A 12,561-nucleotide genomic window follows, 5' to 3' on the forward strand; every position below is an offset into this window, starting at 1 on the left:
CAGAATGCTCTCTACTTTTACAGTAAATTAAGAAATCCCCAGGTCCTTAATTCAATCACAGGGGTATGTCTAGTCTTTTATTAAAAACAGCCAAAAGTACATATATATTGTATATATATATATATATTTTTTAATGTAAGACTAGACATGCGATTGTGACCGTCAATTCCCTATTTTACTCAAGACACGTGTATATTTATAAACATAAACATAGGCTATAACAATGAAGTCATCTCTGTTCAAAGTGAAAAAGAATAATTCCATTTAGAGACATGGAGCATAAATTATTGATAATGTAAAGATCGATGGTTCAAGTATTCGTGAACAACACGCACCATCGCTTATCTAGATCTGCTATCAGTAACCACGGTGTTCCACATCGATAAGGTTCAGGGGAGGTAACTATGTGGAAAAAAAACATGGTGGACTTCGTCCAGATCCTCTTCCTGGTCGTTGCGGTTGCTGAGGCTGGGCGGTCGCGGGGGTCGGACACCTTCTGCTTGAACATCGCTGGGGTGGAATCCTGTCAAAATAGCTCAGATATCCGACTGTCACGGCTTCAAGGCAAACAGGTCAGTCTTATGAGAGACAAGATCGGGGACGTATCTTTAAATATTTTGATACAATTGTATGTACGTCCCTGGTAATGATGGTAATGAATGCAAATATTGTTTTATGTATATAACAGTATGAAATATATTTATAACTGCATCTGTAGCTACTTATTGACAGTTTTATACGCATTATATTAAGTTTAACTTCACCAAGAGCCCCTTCCGATTGCTATTAATGTCACAGGGACCTGGCGAATTGTTGTCAGTTTGTATGTGTTCGGACTAGAAATCTCTCAAATATGTACATTCAAATACATTGTCAATTTATTTAGGTATCTGATTTAGATTTATCCGAAAGTGTACATACCATTCATTAACTTAGACGGTTTAGAGAAATGTATTAAACATTGGGATAGCTAGCAATAGACTGCATGTAGATATATATTTAGATGTCCAGGTCCCTGTGAGTGTGGTTTTTGGTTTTGGTATCTTTTTGTTAATTTTATTGTAAATATTGTTTAACAATAAATTATTTTCATTTTATTATTGAATGATGATCTTGTAATCAAATAAAATTAGATCTATATTATTGATTAGTGTTTACATATTATCAATATATCAATCTGTACATATTTGGTGTATTACTGACTTTGTACATTTACACATACCGGGTAAATGAAATGTACACATGTACTATACACATGTACATTACATATGTACAATACACATGTACATTACACATATACAATTGATGTGTAAATACACATGAACAATACACATATACAATATACACATGTACAATACACATGTAAATTACACATGTACAATTGATGTGTAAATACACATGAACAATACACATGAACAATACACATGTACAATACACATGTATAATATACATTTACAATACACATGTACAATACACATGTATAATACACATGTACAATACACATGTACAATACACATGTAAATACACATGTACAATACACATGTACAATATACATTTACAATACACATGTACAATACACATGTACAATACACATGTATAAAATACATTTACAATACACATGTAAATACACATGTACAATACACATGTACAATACACATGTACAATATACATTTACAATACACATTTACAATACACATGTACAATACACATGTATAAAATACATTTACAATACACATGTAAATACACATGTACAATACACATGTACAATACACATGTACAATACATATGTACAATACACATGTATAATATACATTTACAATACACATGTACAATACACATGTACATATACACTGTAGTACATATGTATTCATTCAACTTTTAACACAAAATCTGATTTTTGTTCAATGTAATTTCAACTGACATTTATATTGCTAAATTATATTTGCTAGACTTGCCAAAAGTTGATATCATTATTATGTTCTTGTGATATTGAATATTGCATGTAAAGATTAACAAGGTTGAAAAAACTTGTAGATCAGTTCCAAAGAAATACCCAGTCGTTTACTCATGATAAAAAAACACATTTTTTTTATATAAAGATTGGTGAGGTTCAAGAAGTTGTAACACAAGAGGGTCATGTGCTGAAGTTGACAACTGTCAGTGAAAAACCACTTATATTAGGTATGTATATCTGTAATGTGACTGATTATCATATAAAATGTCGTACTAACACATGTTATTATATCAGACCTACCATATTCAATCTAATAAGCACACTGTGTGCTTACAGAAACACAAAAGGGTTGCATTTGATAAACTTTGTACAGGAAAAAGTTTTTCAAATAAAATGCGATTGGAAAAAAAAAATCATTTTTATGTTTCATTTTTGAAATTTTACAAATCTTTGTGAAGTGAAATTAATCTAGATTCTATGATCAAAAGACTGAAGATTATGTAAGCAGATCAGTAAGGTAATGATATTTTATGTTCCAATTAATGAAACATGAAAATGATAGGGGTGTACTTGTAGGGACTGGTGCACTTATTAGGTCGAATACGGTATATATTATTTAAGAGGGCTTAATCTATACAAATTTTACCACCTGTATAATATTGCACTCCACACAAGCTGTTTAACCCGCTATGAATAAAATTTAAGCCAAAAAGTGTAAGTATCAAGAAGATAAACATTGAAAAACATATTAATTTTTAGCATCAAAGTAATTAATAGCAGTGCTATAGTCACTTATTTGTCAATTTCCATGAGAAATAAATTGGCTTATTATTTTCTGACAATGTCGTATCCTCTTTATATCACTTTAATAGTGTCCATGTATATAATACAACTACAGCATCAGAGATAAATCTGCATACTTATTTTAAGGTTTGAGTTGTTTTTTTCTGAAGTGATCAGTTGATTGATAATCTTTTTCAGTATTTTAAGCTTTTTAAAAAATTGTATGTGTCCTGCAGAGATACCGGAGTTTTTGTCGGCGGAGGAATGCGATCATTTTATTGAGACAGCTCGACAGGAGGGGCTGAAAGACAGTGTGACCACAGATAGCTCGGGTAACATTAAAGATGGCTTCACACTTATGGACAAGGACAGAGACAGAAAACTCAGTGTGAACGAGGTAATTCTCTTCTATTCTCTTCTGCCAAGTGTGAACGAGATAATTCTCTTCTGCCAAAACTTTGTGTGAATGAGGTAATTCTCCTCTTTAAGAAATCTGTGTGAATGAGGTAAAATTGTAAGTGTCTATGTATGACATATGCATTCTGCCAAATGTACATTATAAATATGTATGAAATCGGTAGCTTTCTCCAACAGCACTGCATCAATATTTTACCTTATGTTTTAAAGCCAGCATAATATAAATTTTCATCTGTCAGAATAATGTGTTAATTAAGTATTAGTTTGGAAAATTATTCTTCTAATATTGTTCTGAAATGTGCTGATTTTCTCTAAACAGGGTATGAAGGGCTCTCCGGGAATGGGGGTGATAACTATAGGATGAGTAGCAAATTACTACCGTTTTTATTATAGACTCTGGTATGTTTTAACAAGGGGGTGAAACCCGGAGCCTTCCTCACAGCTAGGGACAATCTGTTTCGCAAATTTTGGTAATTTCATATGTAATAAATGAAACATGGATACAGTTTTATCCACAAACTATAGGATAGCATCATTCAAGGAACTTTTCTTGAATTCTGTATGTTTTCCAAACATATGTTAACGAATATTGATGAAACCTGTAAGGCCCCTGGTAGGCCCTTGGTACACTTTGTGTATGTACTATGAAGCCCTAAGTATGTATATAGGCCCTTGGTATGTACCAGTAGGCCTCAGGAAATCTATAAGGCTCCTGTAGTATGTAAGTCCCTGGTAGACTCTTGGTATGTAAGCCTAGGCCGCTGTTGTATGTAGGCCCCTGGTAGGCCCTTGGTATGTAGGCCCCTGTGGTATGTAGGCCCTTGGTATGTAAGGCCCCTGTGGTATGTAGGCCCCTGGTAGGCCCTTGGTATGTAAGGCCCCTGTGGTAGGTAGGCCCTTGGTATGTAAGGCCCCTGTGGTATGTAGGCCCCTGGTAGGCCCTTGGTATGTAAGGCCCCTGTTGTATGTAGGTCCCTAGTAGACCCTTGGTATGTAAGGCCCCTGTTGTATGTAGGTCCCTGGTAGGCCCTTGGTATGTAAGGCCCCTGTTGTATGTAGGTCCCTGGTAGGCCCTTGGTATGTAGGCCCCTTTGGTATGTAAGCCCCTGGTAGGCCCTTGGTATGTAAGGCCCCTGTGGTATGTAAGTCCCTGGTAGGCCCTTGGTATGTAGGCCCCTGTGGTATGTAGGCCCTTGGTATGTAAGGCCCCTGTGGTATGTATAGGCCCCTGGTATGTACCGTTAGGCCCCTGGTAATCTATAAGGCCCCTGTGATATGTAGGCCCAGGGTAGTGCCCTGGCCTCGGTAGGCCCTAATTAGTATGTAAGGCCCCTGGTAATCTATAAGGCCCCTGTGATATGTAGGCCCAGGGTAGTGCCCTTGGTAGGCCCTTAGTATGTAAGGCCCCTTGGACTTATTACAGGATAAATGTGATTGAATATTATGTTCTGTTGTAGATGAGGCTAACAGTAGAAAGTGGAATGGACATTTATCCTGATCGAGAGGATATACTTAAAATGTAAGTTAACATAGCTGAACTCCCATATGCAAAATCTTTCGAAAGACACAAAACATTCATTTTATACAGATTTTGAATTTAAATAAAAAAGATAAATTTGTGAGTTCTATCTGTGGGAGATCAGTGTTTATATATATAAATTTCAATTTACTGAAGAATGTTTTTGAAGTCAGAAACTATATTGTTTTATTTTTAGATACATTTTTGTGAATGTGGAACTCTCTAGTGTTCTATCTATAGACATAGGGGAATCCCGATCTTCCATTCTTGTTATGATTATTTACGGTACCTGTGCTTTGCTCCCGTGCCTTGTTACTAAACAATATTTTACAAAGATTTTATATGACTATAATTTATAATTTCATTGTCATTAAAAGATAAAAAAAACATAAATCAATGATACATGTGTATATGCAGCATTTGTTTCAGATATACACATACCCATTGTAGGCTTAAGTGCAATGCACATGCGTTTGACTGTTGTACTCAACCCCGTTATATCGCCACCCCCTTTATACCGCCAAAATCGTCACTGAAAATAAAGGTGATGGTATAACAGGGGAAAACTGTACTATGATTCCACAGATTGTGTCATATAGATCTAGCTCACATCATAAAAACATAAAAACATGAACTTTTTAAAACAAGGTTAACAGTGGGGGGGAAACAGCAAAAACTGTAATTAGATTTGGTTGGTTTCAGGTTTGAAGACACTGGATTGGATAAAGATGGAGATGGTATGTGTAAATGTTTATACAATGGAAGGGTTATATCTCTTCATTCTCATCCCGACGACTTCGATTTAACGAGGTTTAATTGACTGTACTTCAGTTTTGAAACACTTCAGTCTTTTGATAGAAAATCAGGTGTTTCTGTTCTGTTAATCAATTTCTTTACATGACATGTTTTGTTTTATTTTACATAAATAGGAGAAGGGGAGCAGACTTTTTTTACTGACTGCTAATCTTTATAATTGTCCGTATGGCTTTACTTTGAGTCATGTGACCGTCCATATGGCTTTACACTGAGTCATGTGACCGTCCATATGGCTTTACACTGAGTCATGTGACCGTCCATATGGCTTTACACTGAGTCATGTGACCGTCCGTATGGCTTTACTTTGAGTCATGTGACCGTCCATATGGCTTTACACTGAGTCATGTGACCGTCCATATGGCTTTACACTGAGTCATGTGACCGTCCACATGGCTTTACACTGAGTCATGTGACCATCCACATGGTTTTACACTGAGTCATGTGACCGTCCATATGGTTTTACACTGAGTCATGTGACCGTCCATATGGTTTTACACTGAGTCATGTGACCGTCCATATGGTTTTACACTGAGTCATGTGACCGTCCATATGGTTTTACACTGAGTCATGTGACCGTCCATATAGTTACAAGCTGTAAACTATATTCCTTTTACAACAATTTCGAAACAAGTCAACTTGTATAAATCACACTTGTTGGCCCGGATGGAAGCACACAAGGGGTCTTAGTATGGAAGGAAGCTGGAGCACCAGGGGAAAACCCACGTGGTCTGACAGGTGACCCCATACCTTTTCACGTCCAATCAGGGAATCAAAACCCCCAGCCATCTAGGTGAAAGGACTAGTGTGTTACCACTATGCCAATTGACCACCCAGGATGGATGGGTTAATAAAATATATGCTTATTTATAAGCCATCCGTCTTTTATGAAATTTTGTTATGTACAATGGATCATACAGTGTTTAAGAGGATGGGAAGAAATTTAAAAATATCTATCCCATGTATTTTTTTTAATCCATACAGAAAAAATATCCGCAGAAGAGCTAAAAGACTTCAGTCCTGCAGACTTGAAGGGATATTTCTACAAGTTTATACAGGAACAGCCGGAAAAACATTCTCGCTTCAGCAAACAAGTTTGGCTTTTCCCAGACAACTCCAAGGATACATCGTTTGAGCAGGTTCAAGACAGGTGAGCTGTTTTCATTTTAAATCTTTACTGTCTTTCAAAAATGTTAAAGATAATTTCAGATATGTTGTGAACATGCTTAAAAATTTGTTACCTGTTTTGTATATCAATGGACAATTATAAAAAAAAAATTATAAAAAAAATTAACTGATAAGTCAAGGGAAGTAACTCTTACATCAGACTTGTTTTTCCTATGTCTGTGCTTCCACTTGCGGGCATATTATATTTGTGAAATTTAATTATTTAAGTAGACAAAGTTATCAGAGAGTGCTTGTTTTCTAACTAATCGATGTACTGTTAATGTATACCTTCCCTATGAATTTAGGTAAATTCATCTCCATCAAAAAATTCATGTAAAATTAAGTGGTTAGTGCTAAACAAAATTAATACAAACACTGTATGTGATTTCCCATACTCCAACTACGTGTACCTAGCTACAAGCTTAAGCCCTGCCTACATCTTAATCAAAGTTTTCTCTCCCTAACACACATATGACAGACTAGTAATATCATCTACAGAAACACAATCACTTATAGTCGATATCATCAACGGTTCAACGTTTACTCTCACATTGTGTTAATCTAAAGTAATCTAAACATGCATTTTTTTGTGCGCTCAAATTTTAGTGCATATTAATTTGATTTAAATAGATTAACAGGATGATTTGGCACACTAACAGAATTTTTAGCAGAACTTATAGACAGAAACTGCAATTAGCATAATCTTTCAAACATAATTTAGCGGATAGACAGAAACTGCAATTAGCATAATATTACAATCATAATTTAGCGGAATTCTTCCAGAGAGAAAAACCCTAGAATTAGAGTACTGCTTAAGTATTCTGTTTTACAGTATGTTAGCTTATCCTAGAGATACATAGGGCTAAAATGATTCACCGTGGTTTTCAGTGCTCTGTGATTTTTTTGTTAGGAGGAAGTATGTCATATTATTCAATGAGAACAGTACATATTAAAGTACGAAGAAAAATTAGCTAGATTGTTTTAGTTGAGAATTTGATTAAAGATTTGAAACTAAATTCAAACCAGAGTACTCTATTATATACTTTTCTTTTGACTCCCTGATGTTCTTATGCATCATGATACATTATCGTATCGTAAGTCAATATTGTGATATGTATCGTATCATGAGGTAGGTGTGTTGTTTCAGCCCTAATGAGAGAGTAAAATATATACTTTCATGAAATGAAACAATTAAAAAATAGCATGATACACAGTATTTTAATATCTTCTTCTGTTGGTCCAGGGTGTCTAGAACTGTTGATCTCCCTATTGAACTGATCAAGATGAGTGATTTCCAGGTAATTTATTGACTTTTACTTTGATTATCAGAGATTTAGTCAAACCTGTCTATAAAGGACACCAAAGGGACAGATCAAAAGTTTCCTTAATAGACAGGTGTCCTTTATACAGAGGTTAATTATATATAAATTTGAAGGAGTAGGTCTGATGAGTCTGTCCTTTATAGACAGGTGTCCTTTATACAGAGGTTAATTATATAGTAAATTGGAAGGAGTAGGTCTGATGAGTCTGTCCTTTATAGACAAGTGTCCTTTATATAGAGGTGTCCTTTATAACAGGTTAAACTGTACTTTTGTTATGTGTGAGTTAGGCTGTTTGTAAAATACACTTTCATCAGAGGTTTAACAGTATACATACAATTACATTTGATGGATGTAGGAAAAATTGGATCTAATATCTAATTTGAGTAATTTTTCAATTGAAATTTGTATAATTTAATCTCTGGAACCAGAAAACTAAAACTGATATAAGATCAATTCAGGTACTCAGGTTCAGATTCCAAAATGGGAAATAACTTATCATTATTAACGAGAATAGGATCATGTTTTGATTTGCTATGATTGCCAAAATATCCTGGTGAGCGATGCAGGCCCCTGGGCCTTTTCAAGTTTTGTTGTATACATTGAATTATCATTTACATAAAATTCCTCTCATATGATGGTTTAGCTTTCTTCCCATATGTCCTAATCAATTAAAAAAATAATGTTCAAGTAAATAAAATATTCATAGATTGATAACATGGTGTTGCTATTAAGTTTTCTGATACATATTCGGGCCGCGGTGGCCGAGTGGTTAAGGTGTCCCGACACTTCATCACTAGCCCTCCACCACTGGGTTGCGAGTTCGAAACCTACGTTGGGTAGTTGCCAGGTACTGACCGTAGGCCGGTGGTTTTTCTCTGGGTACTCCGGCTTTCCTCCACCTTTAAAACCTGGCACGTCCTTAAATGACCCTGGCTGTAAATAGGACATTAAACAAAAACAAACCAAATGGTACATATTCAAATATTTGATATCCTTATTTCAGTTTGATCTCAATGAATATTATCTATAAAAGTTTTTTTTCCATGTAGATGAAATCATTTAAATCTATTCAACTATCACATGTTTTTTTCATTTACAGGTGGTAAGCTATGGGGTCAAAGGTCACTACAATGCCCATTTTGACTCATCTGTAGTGAATGACAAAATGCCTTGCTGCACGCGTCAAAGAACTCAACATTGTCGAATCTGTAGGTAAGTGTCAAGGTTAAACACATACCCTTCCTGATTATTTCCAATCATAATTTTATTGCTAGCTATTGATAATGATGATTTTCGCTAAAATTAATTTTAAAATCTATTTATGATTATTTAATAAGCTGACTTATCACTCTGGTTCCCCCAATGTATTGCGATGCTGTTCAAATATGTTTCTTCCTCCCACAGGTACATGACAGTGCTGTTCTATTTAAGTGATGTGGAGGGTGGAGGAGAAACGGCTTTCCCCTTGGCTGGTAATGACACCATTGATATGATGGTAAGTGACACCAGAAATGGTGTCAGGGCCAGAGGAAACTCGGGCTAATATGTTATGTGTTGGTACTGCTGAATAAAGCAAATATGTTATCTCAAACTCTTGGGCATAAATATCTTGCTTGATCTAAACTTCAATTTATTTGTATAAAATCAATTCCTGTTTTTAGGTGCTGTGAAACAGCAAACTTTAGCAGTCATCGCAAAATTTCACTGTAACAAATTCATTCGGAACTCTGGGGAAAATCAAAATGTCACTTATTTCAATGGTAAATCCTGATGAGTTCTTGGCCCATTTATTCGTAAGGTAATTAGCTTAATCACTTAATTAGTTAAAATTTCATTTCTCATTTGTTGCAAAACCTGCGAGTATATCATCTTTAAATTATGCCACTTGGAAGTGAATTAAGAATTATAGAGTTTCATAAAGTTTTGTCAAGCTAATTCTACCATAAATTATTATATCAGGATTTGAAAAAAATGTTGTTAAAATATGATTAGCCTAGTCACCTTTTGAACAACTGGGCCCAGGACGGGACCGGAAATAATTTTTCCCAAAAAACACTAACAACACACTAGGCTTGTCTCCTTCCGTGAAGTACTTGTTTATGATTAAGTAATATGATTCACACTTTTATGATTACATTTTTGTATACCTGAAGTCAATGACTGTAATGACCGTGTCATTTTGTGATTTTACCTATAGCGGGTTCAGGAGGAACAGCTGACAAACCTTTACAGGAAGTGTAGCGACTCTAACCTCCATGTGGTCCCAGCCAAGGGCAAGGCCATTATTTGGTATAATCACCAGGTTGACCCAGACACAGGCTGGCTAGGTGATATGGATAAGTATACCTTTCACGGAGGATGTCCCGTAACCATGGGAACCAAGTGGATAGCTAATTTTTGGATCAAGACCACAGACAACAAACTTGAAGATTTAAAAAGGATGGTAAAATTCACAAAATCACACAAAAGTATGAACCAGAAGGACGAACTTTAAATAAAAAGATTTTTATAGTCAAACCTTGTTACCTCAAAGTCATTTTGGTCATGAAAAACCCTACAAGATACCCCAAGTACACGTATACTAGGTCACCAAATATATTTTTATATCATTTTTAATGATGGACTGAACTTTGAAGTTAATTAAGCAGCGTTGTCGAGCTATGACTTTAAGATAACAAAGTTTGACATGTTTAAGAATTTTTTTTAAAAGATTTTCACTTTGTTAAAAAATGATAATGAAAATGATAATTTTCTGTTGTTGTGGGTCCAACAACCCTTTGATAAAAAAAGATAATGAAAAAGATCATTTCCTGTTGTTTTGGGTCCAACAGCCCCTAGGTTTAGTATTTGTTATGTATTTGTATATGTATTTTTTGTTACTAAATTTTTATCAAATTATTTCATAATTTATCAATCTAGTCAATCCTTATGAAACCAGCAACCACCAATCCAATTGCCTTGTATAATTATATATGTGTATCTTTCAATACTTATATCCTATGAAAAATCGAGAGGGCCAACGAATGAAATTTGCTCGTAGTAGTGCTTGATTAGTTGTAGACAATGAATAGCTATTGTTATTATTTTACTGCTGCAATAGACGTGGTCGGGCTTGTTACCAGGCATGTTATCGGATAAATATTATTATTGGTATCAAATAATAACTTAATGTTGCTTGTATCAAGCATTTTCATTGGCTAAATTTTTTTTTATAATTTTTAGGATTAACCTTGTGGTTTAAAATCAGAGTATATACTCTGGTTTTTTTTTTTTTTTTTTATATTTCTTTTAATTTTTTAAACATTTTGCATGATAAACATCAAACAGGTTACATTTCACAAGTACAATTATATAATTACTCGCTCACAAATTTTCTTCATTTTCTCATTTGAACAGTTTAACTGATCACACTAATACTTATGTTAGATCCAACCCACCTTACATTCACACTCGCATACAACATGAAGACATATAGAATCGGACAAAACACAAAGAAACAGCAGAACAAAAACATAACACATATAAAAGAGCTATAGCAAAGAAAGAGACAGAAAAGAGGGGGGGGGGGGGGGGGGGGGGGGGGGGGGTTGATGGTGATGGAAAAGATAGGGAAGAGAGGGGGATATTAGGGTGAGAGGTGGTCAGACTTTCAGTTTATATATAAAGAATATTAAATTTAACGTTTTTGATCAGGCAAGTTCAACAAGTTTTAACCATTTTTTCCATTCATTATTTAAAACATTGAGGCACTGTTCACCTTTTCCCTGAGCAATGTACTTTTGGACTTTGTAATAATCTTTTATCAAATTTACCAATGCCATAACATTTAATGATTTATGAGCGCACCTGGTTTGGTACAGATATTGTTTAAAAATTAAAATAATTTCATTATCAACTTTATTATAAATGCCTATATGTTCAAATAATCCAAAAATCATAGCTTGTTTATTAATTGCAAAAGGAATAGTAATGATCTCTAAAAGTGATTCAAAATTGAACAAAAATTGTAGAACTTCATTACATTCCCTTAAAATATGGGTGATTGTCTCCCTGTCACCATTACAGAATGTACAGTTAGGATTATTTGTTAGGCCAATCTTGTAAATAAAAGCATTAGTGGTTAATATGTGATGATTTATTCTAAACTGTAGCCATTGTAGTTTTGTATTTTTTGTTATTCTAAATATCTTTTTCCATGCATCATTATTAAAATCAAATATATTTCCCCACTTATTATGAGCTAAAACAATGTTTTCTTGTTTTATAAGTAGTTTGTAAAAATCTTGAGACCCCTTTTTCTGTTTAAAAATAATTTCTAAATCTAAAGGGATGATCGGGTATTGTGGGGTTCTATTTAGGATAGGATAGTTTTTAAGGAACTCTTTTATGCTTCTAATTACTCCATGATATTGTAAATAGTTAGCTATGTTCCCATATATATTGCAAAATTCTTCAAATGAAAAGAAAGAACCATCACTTTTATCCTTAATTAGATCATTAATTATTATTATTCCTTTCTTAAACCAGTTTGGAAAAAAGATTACTTTTTTACCCACAATTATATTTTTATTATACGGTGATTTAAG

At 34.3% G+C, this 12,561-nt stretch overlaps 1 protein-coding gene across 1 annotated transcript; it reads left to right on the plus strand.

Moving 5' to 3' along the window:
- Positions 1 to 419: 419 nt before the first annotated feature.
- Positions 420 to 11,240, plus strand: LOC117326546 (transmembrane prolyl 4-hydroxylase-like). The gene is made up of 10 exons (XM_033883301.1): positions 420 to 572; positions 2,100 to 2,181; positions 2,974 to 3,134; positions 4,612 to 4,673; positions 5,376 to 5,410; positions 6,471 to 6,636; positions 7,897 to 7,951; positions 9,075 to 9,187; positions 9,380 to 9,470; positions 10,173 to 11,240. Exons 1-10 carry the CDS (start codon positions 420 to 422, stop codon positions 10,467 to 10,469), a joined length of 1,215 nt encoding a protein of 404 aa, XP_033739192.1. The 3' UTR covers positions 10,470 to 11,240.
- Positions 11,241 to 12,561: the final 1,321 nt, after the last annotated feature.

Source organism: Pecten maximus, chromosome 4, assembly GCF_902652985.1.
Source record: "Pecten maximus chromosome 4, xPecMax1.1, whole genome shotgun sequence".
Lineage (NCBI taxonomy): Eukaryota > Metazoa > Mollusca > Bivalvia > Pectinida > Pectinidae > Pecten > Pecten maximus.